The sequence below is a fragment of the Panthera tigris genome, chromosome A3 (assembly GCF_018350195.1).
Source record: "Panthera tigris isolate Pti1 chromosome A3, P.tigris_Pti1_mat1.1, whole genome shotgun sequence".
Lineage (NCBI taxonomy): Eukaryota > Metazoa > Chordata > Mammalia > Carnivora > Felidae > Panthera > Panthera tigris.
In genome coordinates this window covers 28,190,507-28,212,915 of record NC_056662.1, presented here as the reverse complement: position 1 = coordinate 28,212,915, position 22,409 = coordinate 28,190,507, and the positions used below count along the sequence as shown (strand labels likewise).

The following is a 22,409-nucleotide window of genomic DNA, read 5'->3' as shown; positions in this document are numbered from 1 at the left end:
AGCCCCTGCATGCAGGTGGGGGTGAGGGGACCCGAGTTCTTGCCCCAGCTCTGTGCTGACGTGCTGTGTGACCACAGGCAAGTCCCTTACCCTCTGGGTTGGCTTCCTCTCAAAGACCCTTTCAGACTGTGACCGAGTGAACTGAGATGTGTGTGTGTGTGTGTGTGTGTTGGGGGGGCGGTCACGTGGTTCATTTAGACTCGCTATTTCCTACTTTTCTTTGGCCTTGAAGACCTGGCCTGGTCCATCCCCCATGGCTTATTGCTTCAGACCCATATGGCTCAGCCTTCAGGTATGTCCACACCTCAGCTTCAAGTGGCATTTGTCTCACTGAAGAGAAAACATGACCTTGGAGCCATTTTCCAGCTGTGTAACTTGAGAGGCACTTTGCCTGTCACACCTACTTAGCAGGGAGGATATAAGCCATTGAGACGATGCCTTTAAAACACAGGGGGCAGTAAGTGCTTGATTAGTGGCAACTGCCTTTCTTGCTCCGGTTCCTGTTCCGTTTCCTGCGTAGGACTCTTGGCTGTAAGCCCCCCAGAGGCTGGCAGTGTCTCCTCCGTGGGGCTGAACACCAGCTGGGTCCCCAGTCAGGATGTGACGGACGCCCAAGGCTAGTGCAGCTCTGCCCAGGCCCGTCATGGGGACTATGACGTGAGCCTGCCTGTCCTGTGAGCGGTCTCGATACTCACCCCACCCTGGGTGGGTGCCCTGCGTCATTCCTCACGGGACTGCCCAGCACGCAGGTCCCCAGGCCCTCTCCAGGCACCAAATGTGACAGGCACCTGTGTCCAACCAAACCCAATAGGACCTGAATTATTTTCCTCCCACTTTGCTATGTGATTTTATTTGACTGTTTGGGGGGATAGGTAATACAGTCGGATCTTTCCAAATTTAAGAGGTACCAAAGAGGGTACTAGAAAAAATCCCCTCCCACCCCAGCACACGGCTTTTGTTGCTCTTTCTGCAGACAACCTATCTAAATTCCTTTTTATTTTTATTATTTTGAAAAGTTTATTTATTGTTAAAAATTTTTTTTCTATGTTTATTCAGTTTTGACAGAGACAGAGCGCGAGCGAGAGAGGGGCAGAGAGAGAGGGAGACACAGAATCCGAAGCAGGTTCCAGGCTCTGAGCTGCCAGCACAGAGCCCGACTCGGGGCTCAAACCTGTGAACCATGAGATCATGACCTGAGCTGAAGCTGGAGGCTTAACTGACTGAGCCACCCAGGTGTCCTTAAATACTTTTTTAAAAACAAACTTAATTTGCTCCCCGCCTTACAAAAATCATGAGCATTCAAAGCAAAAACTAACTTTAAAAGCAAACCCACCCCACCCTCAGCACCTTGGAACACATACCCCGCCATCCAGACTTTCCAGCATTTTAGTACATGTCCTCCCAGACTGTTGGCAATGCATATCCGCTTTTCAAAAAAAAAAAAAAACCCGAAAACCAAACAAGATCAGAATCACAACATTGATTTTTCAATATCTTGCCAGTGTCTCAGGAACATTTCCTTGCTGTCTTCCCTTAAATGACATTAACAGCTTTGTGACCTTCTGAAAGCATGGATGTGTTTAACCAGACCCCAGGGATGGGCATTTGGGATTTCCGGATTTCCCTGTGATAAGCAGTGTGGTGATGGGACCTCAATGCCTAGTTTATTATAACACATTCCTAGAGGGGAAACGCTGGGTCACAACTTACGGCCGTTTTTTAAGACCCCGGATACCCATCAAACCGTCCTCATGTTCAGCAGGACGGGACGTTCAATCCGATTCCGATTTCCTCAAGGCCCAGAAGTCTTGGTTCCTACCCCTCCCAACAGCAGCTGTGTGCCCCTGACCCCGCCTCCACATCTGCACTAAGGCCCAAGCCGTGCTCTGGGCCTTGTGACCTGCCTGGTTCACAGGCTCACGGGGCTCTTACCTGGGTCCACCCGGCTGAGTCAGCTGACAGGGGGCGGGGCGGGCACCACCCTTCCCAGAGCCAGAACCTGGCTGGGACAAGGGCCACCACCCTCCAGGGAGGGGAACAGACTCTCTTGGCAGTAGCTGGAAAAGGACGTTCGGCAGCATCTGGCCGGCAGGTAAGAGCGGGGGCCTGTACTGACTGGGACCGAGTCAGGCTTGCTTTCTCGCTATCCTGACCCTCCTGGGTTCCCAGGCAGCTTCCTTTCAAGGTGCCTCCCTCTGGGAGCACAATGTGAACTGGCGTCTCCTTCTCTGACCCCAGCCCTGGGTCAGTTCGAGGGCCCAGTGATCTTTATCCAGACACCGTGAGGGCTGCGGGCTCCTTCTGACGGCCTGTGCCAGTGTTCGAGAGATGGGACCCCCCCCCCCACTCTGTTCCTTGAAGTGTGCTTTTGGAAGGCCAGGCAAAGAGTGGGTTTCCACAAGGCACTGGGAGTGCAGGCCTCGGTTTCTGTTACTTGTTTTCTCTGTCTGAAGCGGTTTCTAGCAACTTCCCTACCACGGCAAGGAAAAAGCTGCTGGGGAGCTGGGCCAGTGGCCTGACCTTCTCAGAACTGGTTTCTTCCTGTGGAGACTGGAAACCTCTCCCCCCACTCCCCACACACACCGTCGGGAGAACTGAATGAGCTCATGGCCGTGAGGGGAGAGTCTGTGCCCTCCGCACAGCACAGTCTCAGAAAATGGTGCTTCAGACGAGGCTGCCACACTGGCTCGTTACCTGGGGCGGCCCAAACTAAAACAATTCTTTTTTGTTTTTACCTAGTTTTTCTTTGTCTAAAAATGTTGATTTCCAAACCAGTAACGATTCTGACAGCACCATCGCTGCTTACCGGGGCTCCCTGCGTCCACCCCTGCCCCTCTGGTCTGTTCTCCAAATGTCGACAAGAGGGGGGGACTGTTAAAATTTAAGTTGGACCATGTCCCTCTGCTGCTCAACGTTCTCCAGTGGCTCCCATCTCAGCAGAGTAAATGCCAAATCCTGGGGAACTGGCCTGCTCACTCCTCCTGTGACCTCTTCATCACTGCTCCCCCTCCGAACGATGGACTCCAGTCTCACCAGCCAGATGACCTCGAAACAACAGGCGTGCCCACCTCAGGGCTGCCGCCGCAGTGGCCACGCCCTCCACCTCGTCACTCTTCCTGCTCTTCCCTACCCCTTTAGGCTTTTACACAAGTCACTTGCCACCCCCACCTGGCAGTGAGGCCCTTCTGGACACTCCACCCTCCATCCTGCGTTATCTTTCTCCCCATCACTTCCTACCACAGCAAACACACTTATCCAGCTAGAAAGAAACCCTCCTCAAGGACAGATTTTCCTTTTGCTCCCTGCCTCAGTACCTAGAACAGCCCAAGGACGTAGCTACTCAGTAAAGGTCCTGAATGAATAGCTAATGATGACTGCATGCCCTTTACGTGCCAAGTTGCACTCTATACAGATCTCTCTTTTTAAGGATCTTTAATTTTTTTTTTTTAACATTTATTTATTTTTGAGAGACAGAGCGCAAGCAGGGGAGGGGCAGAGAGAGGGAGACACTGAATCCGAAGCAGGTTCCAGGCTTGGAGCTTGTCAGCACAGAGCCCGACGCGGGGCTCGAACTCACACACCGCGAGATCATGACCTGAGCCGAAGTTGGACGCTTAACCGACCGAGCCACCCAGGCGCCCCTCTTTTTAAGGATCTTTACGTCCCCACGACAACTCTGTGATGCAAGTACTGTCACCCTGTTACCTGTATCACAAAAGGACACTCACAAGGGACTTGTCCGTGCTTATTTGCACCAGCGAGAGGCAGAAGTCCGAATCCAGTCCTGCCTGCCTCCCAGGATTTGCTCCTGCTCTGCCTCTCCAGGGCCTGCATTTGGGAGCACCTGCATTCCCTGTAGACGTTCACAGCTTTTCTCCAGCATGCGGTACAGCCCTGAGGGGGAGGAGGGTACCTGCTGGTGGCCTAGCAACAGCCTCTTCCTTTCTAACTCCCCACTTCCCTGGGCTAATCTGGCCTTCTAGGAGCTATTCCTCTGACACTAACCCACGCTTCCCTCCCGCACACACTGTCTTCTGAAGGGTGGATGAGCTGTCCACAGGAACAAGTAGGAGTCCTGTAGTTTCAGCCGGTTGGAACAAGGTGTGCCAAAGGAGTGTTCTCATCCCAAAGTCCAAAGATGGAAGCTGACGCCCTTGTCAGCCCTCTTGATCTCCAAGGACCTGACTGCTGGACTGTTGTGGGTGGTGGTATTGCTTATATCCAAAAAAAGCACAGAAACTCAGGGATGGAAATTCTGTGAAGTGCAGGGGGAAGGAAAATTCCTTTGAGAGAGATGGGTTATTTTCCTTTCAGAGGAGCCAATTAATTGCAGGAAGCCGGTACTGAACTGAGCACTGTCAGATCGTAGGAGGCAGCCTTTCAATCTACCTCATCAGGGCACTGGTTTGTTGTTGTTGTTTTTTTTTTTTTTTTCCTCCCTTTCTAGGCCCAGGGTTTCTCTTCAAAGGACTTTTTTTTGGCTTTCTCTTCCCCCTCTGTCTTTTCCATTCCTTTAAGAAACAGTAGCTGGATGCCTGCTGTGTGCCAGGCACTGGGGAGGGAGATAGGCAAATACAGCACAGCACAAATCCAATCCAGGAGGGAGGGAGGAAAGAGGGAAGGGAGGGAGGTAGGAAGTTGGTTCAAGAGGGTGGAAGTGGAGTGTGCTACTCCAGGGATAGGGAGGCCCAGACCTAAGGGTCCAGCTGCCTTCCAGATCTTTATTACCTCATTTTTTCCTAGCTTTGCTGCCCTCTACAGCTGGCTACCAAATCCATTTCGTGGCCTGAGCCAGAAATCTGGTGTGAGTTCACCTCAGCTTCTGTGCTTGGGAGCCATACCCAACTCCTGCCCTCAGGATAAATCTCTAAATTTCAACGTGGAATTCACATCTCCATGACCTGACTCTTGTTACCTTCTGCCATCACACCTCCTCACTTTCCACACTCACCCTGCATTTCATTCATTCCAGACTGCCTTCTGATACTAAAACTCACTCTGCTAGTTCATGCCTCCATGCCTTCTCAGGTGCTGTTCCCTGTCTTGAATGCCATTCATGCCTTCTCCCTCCCCCTTGTTCCTCTGGTGAACTTCAATTCTAAACTTTCTGATCCCTCAATTCTAAGCTTTCCCCCAAATCCCCCCACACGCACAGAATTAGGCAAACCTCTCTTCTCTAGACCAAAGAATCTCATAGTCACCTATTCATCATTCATCCCAAACCATCGGGCTTTCCTGGTTGCCTTAGCCTTTTGTCCTGCATCCCATAAGCCAAACTGCCCGAATCCCTTATAAGAAGCAGTAGGTCCAATTCGGCTGTGGGAAGTGATCTGCCCGGCCAAGCACAAACCCCTATCCTGGGTAGCGGGGCTCACTCAGCCACTATCGGGTGGGATCCCAGGGTGAATCTGCGTAGGGGTGGGGGGACACCTGCAGCTAAGCACCTGGTCAGAAGTCAGCGCCAGGCAAGGAAAAAAACAAAACAAAACAAAACAAAACAAATAAACGGCGAGAGAAAGTGGGAGGGCCGACGATGTCACAACAGGTAGGAAATACTCGAGAACTGCTTCGGCAGCCTTGGCGAACAAGAGGGACCTTCTTCTCCAGCAACAGGCAGCGAGGAGCGGGGAGCGCGGAGCGCAGGAGTGTCTTTACCCTTCTCCCCTCCCACAGCTGCCTTAGAACAGAATCTTCTCAGCAGGAAACGGATCAACCGCCTCCTCCCTCCTCTGGAGGCCGTGAATGGCCCTCTGGAGTCAGCGGCATGGGGTACGCGCGCTCCTTTTAAAGCTCGATTTGAGCCGCGCAGCCTCCAGTCCAGTAAAGAGGGGTCAAGGGGCCCGATCGAGCCTTCCCATCCCTTCCTCTGCAGCTTTACCTGATTTCTTTTTGTGGGTGCTGGCGCCAGCCATGAGCACCTGGATAAGGCGAGAGGCCGGCTGGATTCTAGCAACCCAGCCAGCTTACCACCCGCGCAGAGAGAGGAGACCGCCATTTTCCACCCCGCTACCGCGGGGCAATCTGGGAGCCATCGCGGGCGGTGCGCGGGCCTGGGTGGGTGAGGCGCATGCGTTCTAGATGCGGCAGCGAGCCTTCGCGGCCTGGCGGGGTCTCTGCGCAGGCGCGGTAGCCCACAGCGGCCGCGAGACGTCGCTTCCGGTCCGGTTTGAAGCGAATGGTGCAGCGGCCTGGGAGTAGTTTGGAGATGTTGAGCGGTGTGACAGATTGGGAAACTGAGGCTGGGGTGAAGAACAGTCCCTCGCGACCAGCGGGGCCTTCACCGGTCCCCAGTGCGTGGAGTTTGTGCCTACCTGCGGAAGTCGGGGAAATTGAGTCTGAGAGAGGAGGCGGATTCATCCGGAACGGTGGTTCCCCGGGGGTGAAAAAAAATCAGTATGATGCCCTGTATTTGTTATAAAGGCGACACACGGGCAATGAAAATAATTTATAGTAAAAGACTATGCACCTCACTTTGTAAAGGCTGGAACTGGATTACACCAGGTGATGTTTGTGCCTAACGTAAAATGAGTAAGTTTGGACTTAAGACAGTGTTCACCTGAATTTTGCCGACAGTTTGTATTTGACTTCTCGAGTCAAAGGCTAGATATTTGTATCTAAATGTGTAATTCGGATGACAGCCACAATGCAGACACACATGGGCGTGTTCTGGTGACTCACCGGTGGTGAGAAGGACTGACACTGATTTTCCAAAATGGTGAACAAAACAGAGTACGACCTCCCTTGATTAGCCTGGTATATGCATTTCTGGATAACATATTGCATATTAAAACCAGGAAAAACTCACTGTATTTTTTTTTAAGTTTTTATTTTTGAGACAGCAAGTGGGGGAGGGGCAGGGAGAGAGAGAGAATCCCAAGCAGGCTCTGCACTGTCAGCGTAAAGCCTGATGTGGGGCTTGAACTCACAAACCCCTGAGATCATGACCTGAGCCGAAATCAAGAGTCGGTCACCTAACCAACTGAGCCACTCGGGCACGCCAAAACTCATCGTATCTGTATATAAGATAGGTTGCAAGCAGGCTTTTTTGCCCACATGAAGGTTTGGAAGGACGCTGGGAAAATTGCACAGGATGGAGGACAGTTTTTTATGGTGAACCATTCTGTGCCTTACAAGAGGTCCAGGTGTCTGCTCGCTGTGTCTTAAATGTTATTAGTGTCCCCTCAGTCTTGTGACACCCCAAGTCCCCACACAAATTTCCAATCTGTTCTTGGAAAACCACTGAGTTATTCAAATAACAGTTTTTGCCACCATGCATGTGTGGTGGGGAGGCACAGTGTGGTGAACAGACACAGCCCCTGCCCTCGTGAGGTGGGGTCTAGTATGAGAAAATACCCAGATGTTAATTGTGTAATATGATAAATAGCTTGATGATAGAGGCAGCACAGGTCAGGGTTAGGAACACATGGAGACCCAGCCAAGTAGCAGGGGGTCCGATGGCCTGAAAAAGACAACCTAAGAAACAACATTGGAGCTAAGCCTTTAAAGACCACCACATAGCAAAGGGTGGTGTGCCAAGCAGAGGGACCAGGACGACTAAAACAGGCCCAGGGTCCCCGGCACGCCGTAGACACCCAAATGCTGTCAGTGGATAGAGGGATGATTGAATGAGACCCAGCCTATTTGCTGGCTAGGAGCCATTCCCCGCTGTATCATAAACTGTTCAAAGTTGGGGGAATAGCTGCTTCTCGGTTCTGCCCAGAGCCCAAAACTGAGGTGGGGCTCGCAGAAGGTGGCAGTGGCGAAGGTCCCAGACGCAGAGAAGGTGTTGTGTGGTCCTGGCCTGGGGGTGACTTCCAGGAAGTGGATCTCCGATTCTGCTCTCCCAGAGGGCAGCCGCTAAAAATATAACTGCTGTGCTGCTTCAGTGTTAGAAAAAGCAGGGCAGGGTTGGCCTCTTACTTTCATATCTGCTCTTCATGCATGATCCTGGAAACAGTGACTTGTTTTTGACAGATGGTACCTGCTGAGGACTGTCCCAAGATAAAAATCTCCCCGAGTGTGTGCAGGGGAAGGCCACAGACAAAGGGGTCTGTTCCCCCAGTGGGTCTAAAGGGGTTCAGAGCCAGTCTCCCTCTCCCCCTGGGACAATCTCTGTTCCTTTTGAGGGTATCATTTCTGCTCCAAAGACTAGACTAGGGCAAGGGTCTGGAGCAGCCTGCCTTCAGGAGCCAAGCAGGAAGTGTAAATTGCCAGCTGGAAACTTTGGGAACCAAGAATACACAGGCAGCCCCGTCTAAGAGGCAGAGATTGCAATGCGGCCTGGACTGGGTGTTGCCATGCACGATCTCTGCTCTCGTGTTGCCAGCTGTTTTTGATTTTTTTTTCAATACAAATTAGAAGTGAAGAATCTTATTTTCCCAGACTTTAAAAGGTCGGCACTAGCTCAAACTTGAAAAAACAAAAAACGAGACTGAGAGGTGAGCGAAACATATTTGGGACCCCTGGTCTTCATGTCCATCCTAGGAAGGTGGCGTCATCAGGACATCAGAACAGCTGTACACAGTAAAGGGGTGGCGGGGGTGGTCACAGGAACTGAGTGGGCTGTGTGCCAGGGGTGATGGGACACCAGTCCCGCCTGCCCAGGTGCAAATCCTCTGGGCATCTTCCCTGAGTGACCCACAGGGGCCAAGGTCGTCCTCATCCATCACTGCTCCTTCTCCTTCTGCACCTACTGCCTTGACCCTTCACGCACACCATTCCTTCTAATTTGCCATCAAATCCCTTCTCTCCCGCATCCCACCCCTAAGCCCCAGGCTGTTGTGCAGACCTCCCCACCTTCCCGCCTCTCCCCAGGGGCTACGACATCTGCCAGTGGGCCTTGCCTCCTCTCTAGTTGTTCTCCACATGCAGCCAATAGGCCTTCCGCATGAGCCTGGGATGTCTTACCCCTGCTTCAAGCCCCCTGGTGGCTCCCCACTGCTCTCAGTGTCTAGTCCACATTCCCTGAAGTGGCCCACATGGACTTCTGATTCCTCCAGAGGTTGGAACTGGTAGCTCACAGGCCAGATGCAAACAGATTTTATTTGACCTTGCAGAGTACTTCGTACATTCAAATTGGGCTACTGCCTAAATGCAAAACTCAAGACACTGCATTTCATGAGATCAGAGGTTTACAAGCAGAAGAGTGGAAGCCCAGGCTAAGATTAAGGCTGGAAATGGGTGGTATACAGTAGGAGCTCAAATACCCAGAGATGAAGAGGGGTGTGGAGGGTGGGGGAGGGATTCTCAAGTACCCTGTTGCCTTTCTGTTGTAACTAAGACCCCACCTACTTTAACACTGGACTGAATTCTGTGTAGCTGTGGGATGGTGTTGTGCACACCCCTAACAATGGCCAGGTATGCAGAAGGTACTCGCTATGAACCTGCCAGATTGAATTTGGATCCTGAGTGATCAGACCTCATAAGCCCGCCTGACCTTTGAGACATGACTGGGAAGGACTTGGCCCCTAGTCCTCCTCTTCCTGGCCAATATAGCCCAGAGTCAGGTGAACATGGTGGGATGGAATTTTGCAAGGGTGGCGATCACGGGCTTGGGAACAAAACAGACTTGGGTTCAAACTCAGCTCTCCCATCTCTAAAATGGGGACAATGCCTTCCCGATAATCTTTCTCATCCTGAGAGTCCTGAGTGGTACACATGGATGGGAGGTAGATGCCCATGCTTCCTGTCACCCCTCCTCACTTTCTGTGCCCTGTAGAGTGTTCCAAGGAGCAGACATGTCCACGCTGTACCCATCTCTGGAGGACCTAAAGATGGACCAAGCCATCCAGGTAAGCCACCGGGCGCGTGTTAGCCTAGGCCCCCTGATGGGGCCTTTGTGACTGCCCCAAGGTAAGTAAGGGAAGCTTGCTTGTCTTGGAAGGTGTTGTGTGTTGAGGGCCCCTGGGCATGCAGGTCGCCACTGTAGGGCCTGCTGGTGGACAGGTGTCCAGAGGTTAAGGGAATGGAGTTACAGCAGGAATGGAAAAGTCCAAGCAGCTGCAGCAGACAGGCCTCTCTTGTGCCCACTCTGTCCCAGTGCTTCCTCCAATTGGGTACAGGTAGACTCCGTACTGTAGACAGGCTTCCAGAGTAAACCCCAGGGGTCTGGTGTTTTGCCAGCTCATCCACAGAAGCTCCTCTTCTTTCTATCCACCTGTGGTTCCAGTGGGTTTTGGGAATTTGGGACTTCTTGACTGAGAATTCGGTTGGGAGGGGCCTCAGTTGTTCTGGCTGTCCCAGGTAGTACGTGGGACCTGACAGTTGGCGGGTCACAGGCTGTGAGGAGAACCTCCCCCAGAAACAGGAACACCTGGAGAGACTGCATCTACATACCTCCCAGGTTCATGGACACCCCACCTTAGGCCCACCAGCATAACCAATGCCCTGACCCTCAGCCTCAGGGAGCCCCAGGCCACAGCTGACCAGTGCTCCCCACCTGTCTCCAGGCCCAGGCCAGAGCTGCGCCCAGGATGCCCGCCCTGCCAGTCTCCCAGCCTTCAGGTGAGTGAGCAGGGCAGGGGTGTTCCTGACTGACAGTGACCTCTTGTGGCCACTTCCAGGCACTTGCCTCTTGTCTGTCGCTGTGCTGTGGGCTTCCGGCACATTTACTGCCACCAGAACCCTTTGAGGGGGACCCGAAGGCCACTAACTCCCCTGATTTGGGGCTACCTTCTGTGGCCGAGTGAGGAGACCAAGATGTTTGTGGTGGTCCTTTGAGTTGTTGGTGGAAGTCGTGATTTAGGTCCTGTAGCAGCTCAGTTGACTTCAGGCCACTCTCTCCCTCCTGGCCACCATGCGGTTTCCCTGGAGCTGCCCTGGGGTCCCACACCGGCCTCCCACAGCCCCCACAGCCCGTGGATTTCCTAGAAGCTGGGGTGTCACAGCCCCAGCACCACCCCTGCGTCGGATGTCCAGCTAGTGCCAAAGGAAGTCCATTGAGTTGAACAGCAAAGTGATCTATGAGGGATTCTGTGTCCCAGGATGCTCCTGGGGAGACCCCTGCCCCTCAGCCCTTCTGAGGGGAGAACCCACATCACCAGCAAGTGTTCTGTGCATTCTTGGAAGTAAAAAGCATCCCCAGGCCCTGTTTCTTAATACAAACGAGTGACCACATGGGAGCCAGGCAGGTGTGGCCAAGCTCACACTCTTGAGTAACACCTTTCCTCTTCCTTCCCTTCCTTTCCCGTCAGTTTTGTACCCAAGCCTGGCGGAATTGGAAAATTATATGGGTCTTTCCCTCTCCAGCCAAGAAGTCCAGCAGAACCTGCTTCAGATTCCAGAAGGTGCTAGTGTAGGTATTTGTCTCTTGCCTAATGTCGGCACAGAATCTCCCAACTCTTCCTCCTTGTTGGTCTGGCATTCAAACCGACTGGAATCTCCTCTTCCCCAGCATGCCTGTGGCTCTGTTTCTTGATAGCACTTTTCATTTTGAACCATTATTAAAAGTGCTGTGGGGTTTCCTGCAGACCTGGGTGCTAGAGGGCCACTGCCTGCCCTTTGACCTGTGGCTTCAGGCTGCTGGCCTGAGCCCGCTGGATGAGAAGGGAGGGCAGGGCATTAAACCCAGCCCAAGCCTGCAGGCTTCGAATGAAGGAGCTGCCTGTGCCTTGAGAGCAGGTGCATGGACGGCAGAGCCGAGGGGCAAGTAGCTGGTCACCCAGCTCCGGTCCCCAAATAAACCATAATGCTTGCTTGATTCCTTCTCTCCATGGTTTTAGGGAGCAAGAGAAACCTTGACACAGAAATGTTCACTCCTGAAAATAGGTTCACTTAGAGACTCAGTCCTCACTGAAACCCCCTCCCAAGGAGCTCCAGCATCTCCTTGGGCCTTTGTCAGTGTGCTTGTCTGCTGTCCATCCCTGAACTGGTGAAAGTCAGTGGCAGAACCATGATGGGAACCGCTGCGGCCACACACACAGCCACTGGCGAATGAGGGCCTCATGGGAGAAAACCCATAAGGATGAGGGCGTGTGGGGCCCTGAGCAAAACTGGTGACACCTGGGTGTTTCTGCCCAGTGACCCTTGACAGTCATGCTGTAAAGTACAGACATGAAGCAAGGAAAGTCATGTTCTATAAACTTCAGTTTGAAGCCTTTGATTTGATTCCTCTCTGTTACCAGTAATTAGGACACGAGTGTGTTTCACCTAAATATTGATAAAAATATGACAAATGAATTCATTTTTCTAATTTTTTAAAACTTTTAATCTTTATTATTTTTATTTAAAAAAGGTTTTTTTAAATGTCTTTATTTATTTTTGAGACAGAGAGAGACGGAGCATGAGCAGGGGAGGGGCAGAGAGAGGGGGAGACACAGAATCCAAAGCAGGCTCCAGGCTCCGAGCTGTCGGCACAGAGCTCCAAGCGGGGCTCGAATTCACAGACTGTGAGATCATGACCTGAGCTGAAGTCAGACGCCCAACCGACTGAGCCACCCAGGCTCCCCTAAAACTTTGTATCTTTAAATAATCATAGATTCATGGGAAGTCACAAAGATAGCACAGAGAAGGGTACAGAAGATTGTACCCTCCCTCCAGTTTTCCCAGTGGTTATGTGGGAAGTGGCTGCATAACTACAGGGTAAAGAAAGGGGGTCTTTTGTGTTGCTACAGTGAGTGTCTGCAGTGGGATGTCACTGTTATCACCTGCATAGATAGACTCACGTAAGTACCAGTGCAGCTGAGGCACAGACTATTTCATCATCACAAAGGTCTCCCTTGGGCTGACCCTTCATAATCAGGCCCACCTTCTCCCCCTCACCATCCCTCATCCCTGGCTGCCACTAGTCTGTCTTCTGCCTCGATAATTTTGTCTCAGAATGTTATATAAATGGAATCCTTTCCAGATTGGTTTTTTCCACTCAGTATAATGCCCTTGAAATGTTTCCAGGTTATTGACTGTATTAATAGCTCATCCCATTTTACTTATTTGTTTTTATTTCTTTATTTCTTTACATTTTTTTTAATGTTTATTTATTTTTGAGAGACAAAGACAGAGCACAAGCAGGGGAGGGGCAGAAGGAGAGAGGGAGATACAGAGTCTGAAGCAGGCTCCAGGCTCCGAGCTGTCAGCACAGATCCCAATGCCGAGCTCGAACCCATTGAACTATGAGATCATGACCTGAGCCGAAGTCGGATGCTTAACCGACTGACCCACCCAGGCGCCCCTGTTTTTATTTTTTAAAATGTTTGTTTATTTTGAGAGAGAGAGCGCATGTATGTGTGTATGAGCAGAGGAGGGGCAGAGAGAGAGGGAAAGAGAGAATCCTAAGCAGGCTCTGAGTTGTCAGCATGGAGCCCCACATGGGGCTTGATCTGATAAACCTGTGAGATCATGACCTGAGCCGAAGTCAAGAGTCAGATGCGTAACTGACTGAGCCACCCAGGCTCCCCTGTTTGCTTTTATTTCATTTCATTTCATTTCATTTCATTTTAATTCCAGTGTAGTTAACTTACAGCGTGATATTAGTTCCAGGTATACACTACAGTGATTCAGCAGGCAGTTCCATATACATCACCCTGTGCTCATCACGACAAGTGTACTCCTTCGTCCCCATCACCTATACCCCTCCCCCCCACCCACCTCCCCTAGTTCACCCTATTTTGTTGCTGAGTAGTATTCCACGGTATGGAGGTACTGAGGTTTGTTTAACCCACTGAGGGTCGTTTTAGTGGTTTCCAGTGTGGGGCTATTACAGACTAAGTTATCGTGGGTATTTGTGTACAGTTTTTTGTGCAGACATACATTTTCATTTCTCTGGGATAAATGTCCGGCAGTGCAGTTGCTAGGGTATATGATAAGTGCATGTTTACATTAAAAAAAATTTTTTTTTTACTGTTTATTCATTTTTGAAAGACAGAGAGAGACAGAGCACAAGCAGGGGTGGGGTGGAGAGAGAGGGGGACACAGAATCCAAAGCAGGTTCCAGGCTCTGAGCTGTCAGCACAGAGCCCGACACGGGGCTTAGAACTCACGAGCCGTGAGATCATGACCTGAGCCGAAGCCGGATGCTCAACCGACTGAGCCACCCAGGCGCCCCTATAAGTGCATGTTTACATTTTTATTTATTTATTTATTTATTTTTATTTTTTTAACGTTTATTTATTTTTGAGACAGAGACAGAGCATGAACGGGGGAGGGTCAGAGAGAGGGAGACACAGAATCTGAAACAGGCTCCAAGCTCTGAGCTGTCAGCACAGAGCCCGACGCGGGGCTTGAACTCACGGACCGCGAGATCATGACCTGAGCCAAAGTCGGACGCTTAACCGACTGAGCCACCCAGGAGCCCCATGTTTACATTTTTAAAAGAAACTTCTAAACTATCTTGAGAGTGACCGTAGTGGCTGTACCATTTTATTTTCCTGCCAGCAACACGTGTCACTCCGGCTCTTCCTCACCAGCATCATCACTAATTTTAGCTGTTATGACAGGTGTGCAGTGATGTCTCATCGCGGTCTTAGTTTGCATTTCCTTGATGGCTCATGATGCTCAACATCTTTTCCTGTGCTGTTTACAAGCCGTAAATTCTTTTCAGTAAAATGCTGTTCGTAGGTTTTGTTCATTTTCCTCAATGGATTGTTCGTTTTTTTAAGTCCAGTTTGGAGAGCGCTTTATTCTAGAGTCCTTCGTCAGACATGTCGTTTGTAAAAATTTTCTCTCAAATGTAGCTTCTCTTTTCAAGCTATTAAAAGGATCTCTAGCAGAACAAAAGTTTTTTAATTTTGATGATGTTCAATTTATGGATTTTTTTTTTCTTTCGTTGATCAGGCCTTTCTGGTCTATCTAAATTTTAGTTAATTTTTGTGTAAGGTGTGAGGCTTAGGTCAGGGTTCATATTTTTGTTCTTCTGATCCATGAATAGAAAATACCTTTCCATTTACTTAGATCTGCTTTGATATGTTTTATCAGTCATTTCTTGGTTTTTGTTTTCAGTATACAGTTCTTACATATGTTTTGTTGGATCTGCTCCTGTTTTTTATTTTTGAGTGATTATAGTTGGTATTGTACTTTTTAAAAAGTTTTTATTTATTTTGAGAGAGAGACAGCATGAGTGGGGGAGGGGCAGGGAGAGAGGGAGATAGAGAGAAACCCAAGCCCTGATATGGGGCTCGAACTCATGAAACTGTGAGATCATGACCTGAGCCAAAACCAAGAGTTAGACGCTCAACCGACTGAACCACCTAGGCGCTCCTAGGCGCATGAGTTTCCATGCGTTCACTGTTAGTATATAAAAAATACAGTTGATTTTTGTGTGTTGATCTCGTATCCTGTGACTTTTCTGAACTCAGTGATGAGTTCTAGGATTTTATTTGTAGATTCCTGGGAATTTCCTAGTAGACCAACATAGCATTTGCAAATAGGGACCATTTTATTTCTTTTCCAATCTGTATGCCTTCATTTCCTTTTCTTGCCTTATTCTTCTGGCCAGTTGTTCGAGTACCGTATTTAACAGTAGTGGTGAGAGTGGGCATCCGGCCTGGTTCTTGGCCTAGGGGGAAAGCGTTCATTTTTATACTTTTTGCTTAAATTTTTTTCAAGACAAAAACCAAATTGAGCCTCCCCCCCCCCACCCCCAGTTGCTCACTATTTGCTGTGAAATTTTCTTTTATTTTTAGGTGGATTTTAAAGGGATCCTCTCCTGATGCCAATGTACCTTGCAAAATGAGGGTCCCCTTTCTGTATACTCATCCTCTCTCTGTCTCTCGTCATTTCCCTGGCTGTTTTTCAGCGGTGTAGACTTTGACGCCCCCTAGTGGCTTCATGGAGCCATGTCCCCTAGCGGCCCCCACAGAGGAGTGTGGTCTGGGGATAGGATAGGGCCCAGGGACCACTACATCTTCCTTTCCCCATCCTTACGAGGCCCCAGGGGCCGGCTGACCCCACCCTGGTGTGTGCAGATGGTGGGCTCTGGCCCCTTGCTGGGCCAGCTGGTGGCACCGGTGTCTGGGAACAGCCAAGGTGCGCGGCGTGCAGAGATCAAGCCTGGAATGCGCGAGATCCACCTGTGCAAGGACGAGCGTGGCAAGACGGGCCTGCGGCTAAAGGCCATCGACCAGGTAGGGCTGGGGGCTGGGCAGGAGAGAAGGGGGCATCCCCGAATGTATCAGCCACCGGCCCAAGATGGGGCAGCGCGGGGCCCTGTCTGCGGTAAGGAAGGTACAGAGCAGGCAGGGGAGCCGAGGCGCACCCAATCCCAAGCCCAGGCTCTTCCTCTCAGTCTCCATCCTGCAAGGCCCTAGGGCTGACACTGGGCTCCAGCAGCAGGGACCCTCCACCTGCCCCTCCTGGGCTCCTGCTACTCAGAGCCTCCCGCCCTCCCTCCCCTCCATCACAGGGATCTGGCTTCCAGGCAGCTGTCTGTAGACAGTGGAAGCCAGGGGTGCTGATGCCATCACAAGAAGCCTTGCAGTCCGGGGGTTGGGGGTAGAGCCTCCAGCCAGGGTTGAAAGCTGCTCCCTGGCTACGCGGCCTGGAGCGTTTCTTCCCCGGGAAAGTGTTTCCCCAGGAAAATTGCTGCCCTGCCCACGCAGAGCTGTGGTCCCCGTGCCCCGTAGCTCCTAGGCGGTCAGGAGGAGAACAGCAGCACAGGGACCTGGGCACAGACCGGGCCGGGGAGCTGACTGTGGAGCCCCGCCTCCCCCAGGGGCTCTTTGTGCAGCTGGTGAAGGCCAACAGCCCTGCGTCTCTCGTGGGGCTGCGCTTTGGAGATCAGATCCTGCAGATTGATGGGTGTGACTGTGCCGGCTGGAGCACAGACAGAGCCCACCGGGTGTTGAAGAGGGCATCGGCCGAGAAGATCGTCATGGTCGTTCGGGACAGGTGAGTGGCCTGGCCCCCGGAGCCTCTCTGTCTGCCCCCAGCTGCGTCCCAGGCAGCTCATTGTCTCTGCCCGCCAGGCCGTTCCAGCGGACCGTCACCATGCACAAGGACAGCACGGGCCACGTTGGCTTCGTCATCAAGAAGGGAAAGGTCGTCTCTGTGGTCAGAGGGAGCTCCGCAGCCCGCAACGGGCTCCTCACCAACCACTCCGTGTGCGAGGTGAACGGGCAGAACGTCATCGGGCTGAAGGTGGGCCACACGGGACCGGAGGGGCTGGGAGGTTGCCGGGTGGAGGGGAGGCTTGTGTCTGTGGGCAGGCACCTGCCCCGTCCGAGCCTCCATTTCCTCATCCTGAGGTTGCTGCGAGGGTTCAGTGAGACAAGGAAGGTAGAGCTCTGAGCACAGTGCCAGGCGCGGGCTAAGTGCTCAGTAAGTATTCCTGTTGTCACTACCACGTGGAGGCCAGAGGAGAGGCAGAAGGAGGGGCGAGAGGCGAGAGGGCACGTGCAGGACAGGACGCCGGGCTGGGCAGCTGCTTGCAGGGCACCTCCCCCCTCGGCACATCTACTTGCACACTGGCTCACGGTCAGTAATAGGGATGCTTTAGAAAATGACTGTTCGGAAATACACTCTGACCTCTGTCCATCTTTTGAGGGTGTGTGTGTGGTGAGTTTCATCTTTAAAAAGCAAGAAGGAGGGGTGCCTGGCTGCCTCTGTCGGTTAAGTGTCTGACTCTTGATTTCGGTTGAGGTCATGATCTCACAGTTTGCGGGATTGAACCCCGGGTTGGGCTCTGCACTGGCAGGATGGAGCCTGCTTGGGATGCGTTCTCTCTCTCTCTCTCTCTCTCTCTCTCTCTCTCTCCCCCCCCCTCCCCCCACTTCCCCCACTTGTGCTCTCTTTCTCTCTCTAAAAAAATCACTTTAAAAAGCAAGAAGGAGCAGGGGTCTAGGGTCTAGTGGACACGGACTGAGGGGTGGGCACCTTCAGGGAACAGACCACAGAGATGGCGAGTCATGTGGCTTGAACAGGTCACCCTGAATAGTGGTTTGATCCTGACTCACTGCACCTCGACCGAGAGCAGTTCTGTCGCAGGTGTGATTTAGAGTGAGGGTCCCTTCCTCACCCGAGGCCAGAGCTCCAACCTCCCCAAGCCCCCGCCCCCGGCAGAAGTGGCCTGAGCAGCGGCTTCTCACTCCACAGCGGGCACAAGCTTTTCAGCCCGTTCTCGGCCCCTGTCAAGGGCCGGCGTCAGGCCATCCCGTCCCTTATGTGCTTTCCACGCTTGACAGTCTCCCCCCTTCTTTGGAGGCTTGAGCTCTTGGCTCATAAGCATTGTGGCCAGGAAGTTCTTCCTGATGTGGGTCTAAGATGCCCCCCACTGCGTATTCTCCCCTCCCTTGGGGGTCAGGCCTTATGCCCCCAAAATTGGCTACACCAGTAAGGATTGCGAGTGGCCGTTGCTCTCGGGTCCTAGAGAATCCACTCCTTTCCAGGCCTTCCAGTTCTTTGATCTTCACTATTCTGGAGAACAGTCAGTCTAAAATGTGCGGCAAATTCTTCCCCGCCAGAGGCTCAAGGCATCGTCATGAACTTGTTAGTTATCCTGGCAGACCATGGTGCTGGTTGCTCTGAGGACTGGGTCTGTTTCCTGAAGGGCCCCAGGTCGCTATGCTTTTTGAGATGGTTTGCTTCTCAAAGCTGATCTAGTTCCACCCTGTCACTGTCACCAGTCCGATCTCACACGTCTTCTCCACTTGTCCCGCGACAACTAAGCGCACAGCCAGGTTCGATGTATGTGAAAGGTCAGCGGTCTCAGAGTAAGAGCCGAAGCTCTTCTGTGGCCGTAGCTTTAGAGTTTGATCTATCTGGCCCGCTTTGCATGGAGGCTTGTCCTTTCTTGTTCTCCATGGTCTGAATGGTATCTGTAGGCCTTTCTCTTTTTACTGGTCAACCGGATGTAAGAGGAAGAGGTCCCACGAGGGCTCGGCTCAGCTGGCTGGCTGCCAGGAGCCCACTGGGTGGACAGGTGCACCTAATGGTTCCTGCGCATGGTAATTTTCCTTGTGCTTTGGGGCCAGAACCTGAGTGTGACTGCGTCAGGGAGATGGGATAGAAAATGTGGGCTCTGGGAGCTCTCTGGTGGGAGGGGCGAGCAGTGCTGACACCCTGGTATGTTCGGGCCCACAGGACTGGCCTTCAGGGTGAGGGTGGGCAGGGGTCCTCAGGTCAGCGGGCCTGCGTTCTTGCTCAGGCCCGGGCCTGTCCTGGGTGTCTGCCTGGGAGTCTCACCTAGAGGCAGCAGGTCCTCCGGCTGGGGCCGCGCTGACCCCTCCTCTGCCCCCGGGGTGACTGCTCACTCACCTCCTCCCCAGGACAAAGAGGTCACAGAGATTCTGGCCACGGCCGGGAGCGTTGTCACCTTGACCATCATCCCCACCGTGATCTACGAGCACATGGTCAAAAAGTAAGGCTGCCCCCCTCCTGCCTGCCCCCTCACCCCCCTGCCCACAGCCATACCAACCTCCTCAGCCTCCTCAAGGCTCCCGGCCTGCCCTCCCCTGCCCTCCCTTCCAGGGAGCTGGTGGCTTCTGGCGATTTGAAAGTCTCAGAAATGGAAATAAAGGACCCCGTGGGGGATGTATGGGCTAGTGGGGAGGAGAAGGTGCTGCCGGTTTGGGCGACTGTCATTGTTGCTGTATCTAGGTTGTCCCCGACCCTGCTCCACCACACCATGGACCACTCGATCCCAGATGCCTGACGCCAGGGGAGGGCAGCGCAGCCCTCCCACCCTCCTGCAGGGGAGAGCAGCGTCCTGCGTCCTCCGGGTTCCAGGGGCCTGCTGCCGGGGGCGGGGTCGTCTGGAGGGGGCGTGTCCCACGCAGGGTCACGTGGGGCGGCCACCGATACCGGGCCTCCGCTGAGCCTCGACTCTGAGCTGGACTGAGGCCCACAGGCGGGGATTCTCTGTGCGGGTTTAGATGCCGGACACGTAGGCAGGTCGGCGCAACACTTCTTAAAGTTGCAGCTGGGGCCCTTGCAAGATTTTCGCCTCCACCAGAGACACAGTTCCACGTTTTGAGAGAACAGAACTACATTCTTTGAGAGGATTTTTTCTTTTTCCTGTACTTGCCGTGTGTCACAAACTGGCCAGAGTCCTAATCCTTCACTTCTTTTGAATAAAGATTTGATTTTGAACAGAAGCCCTTCTTCAAAAGTAATTGAAAATTCCAGAATCCTTGGTCCCGTGACCCACCAGGCCTGGTTTTCTTCTAAGCAGTGGTGAGACCAACGCTTTTTCAAGACACACAGGTCTCTGAGAGCCTGCCACCGTCACGTGCTGCCTGCAGGTCCGAGGCAGGGGTGACTAGAGCCAGGGAGCGGTGCGGGGCTCTGGAGGAGGGGCACCGGCTTCGGAGCACCCCTGCTCAGCCTGTGTCTGCATCTCCCGAGCAGGTATGAGATCCACTTTGGGAGGGGCCGCAGGGGAGGGGACGGGGTGCATTTACAGGCCCTGCCAAGTCTGACCCTGAGGCAGGCTGGGGGACGCCCGTCTGGATCCTTCACGTGACCCGGGAGGGGAGTGATCCCAGCTGCTGCGACAGATGCGTGGCTGCACGGAACCTGCACGCGGCTCTCTGCTTCCCTCCAGCTCAGAAAGGATCTCTTTCTGCTCAGCTTTTCCCAGCATGCACCCTGGGACTCCCAGGTTGGCAGGGACGGTTTGAGTCCCCTTCACCCCTCCTCAGAAAACAGACACGACATAAAGAAAACAGGCCGAGGGTCTTGCTGCGTTTTCATGCTTTAATTCAGAGCTGTCTGCTGCAGGTACAACTCTGTCTGAACAGGACAAAGGAGACAAAGTGAAGACCCTCCCCACCTCCCCCCTTCCCGTGTCCCCTAAATTCTCTGTCGAGGGGATGGCCGAATGGAAGAGTACGCCGTGACATGTTTACACTGTCCCCCTAGGTCAGAGTGGGGGTCATGAGTTCCCTGGGCTCCGGCCCTCAGTGGGCCCTGGTCCCAGAACTTTGTCGATGCCTGCCTCTCCCCAGGGCGCTGTCAGTTCCCCGGTGCTAGTGACGACTGGGAAGGGTGTTCAGTGAAAAGCTTAAGTTATCCCCTTGGGAGATGCTCAGAATAAACTCCGCTGGAGGCCAGCTCTCTGTGCAGAGTCCCAGCCCCAGCTCTGATTCCTGCCTGAGCCTGGACCAGAAGAGCAGCAGGGAGGCCCAGGCCCGGGCCCTCCAACTAAGCGGAAGCCACTTCCGGCTACTGGGCTCTAAGGGACCAGCAGTTCCAGGAGGTGGTTCCTGGGAAAATGTCCCTTAGGATCCAATCGGCTCCAGCTGGAGGCTGGGGAGAGGAGAGGCCCCGACGATTTCTGCTCCAGAAGCCGAGGGCAGGAGGGGAAGGCCACAGCCCAGCAGGAGGAGGTATTAAGCAAGAAGGAAAAGGGGAGCTTTGGAGGAGGAGCACTGTGCGGGCGGCCCGGGCCCCTGGCCTTGCCCTCCGGCCCCACGCTCTGTGCCCTGCGTCACCAGGGCTGGGAGCCCGAGCCGGCAGGCCGCTGTGCCTCCGGCGCCCGGAGCCGCACACGCAGCGCTGCCCCTCTTGCATAGATGCGGACACTGAGCACACACACGCACACACGGAGGGCCGGGCCCGGGCCGCCAGCCAGGGGCCCCCCAGGGTCCGTCCCAGGGCCGCCGCCTCTGCTGACACGGAGAAGTAAAGCCCCTCAGAGGCCCCAAAAGAGAAGACCCTCAATGCTGTGGGCGGGGGCCCGGCAACCCGGAGCAGCAACAGATGGGGGCAGCGGCCCCACTCACCTCATGCGCCGCCCTTGGCGAGGGCCTTCTCCAGCAGCCCGGACCACGTCCACCAAAACACAAGACACGACAGGAAGGCCACAGATAGCAAGACACAGACGAGAGCAGAGGGGCTATGCGGCTCGACTAGATTCCAGTGGTGAAAAATATATAGATTTTATGTTGTCAAATATAGCCATACATTTATTTTCTCGGCAAAGCTTTGACTGTTTCTAAGGAGACGCTACGCAGCTTCGTGAGTACACGGCACAGGAGGCTGGGTCCACGGCCAGTCCCGGCTTGGCTTTGGATTGGGTTTGTCCACTGCCCCTCCATGTCACGACCCCAGTGTCTGTGGGGCAGCCCCAGCCGGGCCCCAGGAGTTCAGGTGTGGCTTGGCTGGGGTAAGGGTGCTCCACAAAGGATGGCTGGTCTGAGGCCCCCAACCGGTGGGGGGAGCTTTGGAGGCACAAAGCATGTGGCAGAGGGGGCTGTCGCCCCCATGGCTGGGCTGGCTGCCCACGTCCAGTGCATGCGGGTGCCCCCCCCACCCCGCCCCCGAGTGGAGGGCGCAGAGAGGAAAGGCGGAGCCCATAAGTCAGGCAACGGCTGTCGGAGCAGCTGGGGTGGGCAAGCAGCCTTGGCAGAGAACCGGAGGGGCCCCTGGGCCGGAGGGACGAGTAAGACACGGGGGTCCCACCAACCCCTCCCAAATGCGGGGCCCAACCTCTGAAGGAGGGGCGACCAGATGGGTGTAAGCCCCACCAGGGAGAAGGAGCG

At 53.5% G+C, this 22,409-nt stretch overlaps 1 protein-coding gene across 9 annotated transcripts; it reads left to right on the top strand.

Moving 5' to 3' along the window:
* Positions 1 to 1,647: 1,647 nt before the first annotated feature.
* On the top strand, positions 1,648 to 21,776 carry SDCBP2 (syndecan binding protein 2). Of its 9 annotated transcripts, XM_042980736.1 has the most exons (10): positions 6,946 to 8,438; positions 9,319 to 9,506; positions 9,719 to 9,791; positions 10,449 to 10,503; positions 11,193 to 11,293; positions 15,897 to 16,055; positions 16,643 to 16,818; positions 16,896 to 17,067; positions 19,194 to 19,285; positions 19,525 to 21,776. In XM_042980736.1, the coding sequence occupies exons 3-10, from the start codon at positions 9,738 to 9,740 to the stop codon at positions 19,577 to 19,579; spliced, it is 864 nt and encodes a 287-aa protein (XP_042836670.1). In that variant the 5' UTR covers positions 6,946 to 8,438; positions 9,319 to 9,506; positions 9,719 to 9,737; the 3' UTR covers positions 19,580 to 21,776. The 9 variants fall into 9 exon arrangements, with proteins under 9 accessions (XP_015392090.1, XP_042836666.1, XP_042836665.1 ...); XM_015536604.2 differs by lacking the exons at positions 6,946 to 8,438; positions 9,319 to 9,506 and adding an exon at positions 1,648 to 2,092; XM_042980732.1 differs by lacking the exons at positions 6,946 to 8,438; positions 9,319 to 9,506 and adding an exon at positions 5,848 to 6,393 and having other exon boundaries at positions 16,896 to 17,037.
* Positions 21,777 to 22,409: the final 633 nt, after the last annotated feature.

Bases quoted from the DNA above. Each gene is read 5' to 3' on its own strand.
- SDCBP2 (XM_042980731.1), top strand. From the start codon at position 6,176: ATGGTGCAGCGGCCTGGGAGTAGTTTGGAGATGTTGAGCGGTGTGACA. The intron at 6,394-9,718 runs GTATGATGCCCT...TGTGCCCTGTAG, and splicing joins CCGGGGGTGAAAAAAAATCA to AGTGTTCCAAGGAGCAGACA. The intron at 10,504-11,192 runs GTGAGTGAGCAG...CTTTCCCGTCAG, and splicing joins GCCAGTCTCCCAGCCTTCAG to TTTTGTACCCAAGCCTGGCG.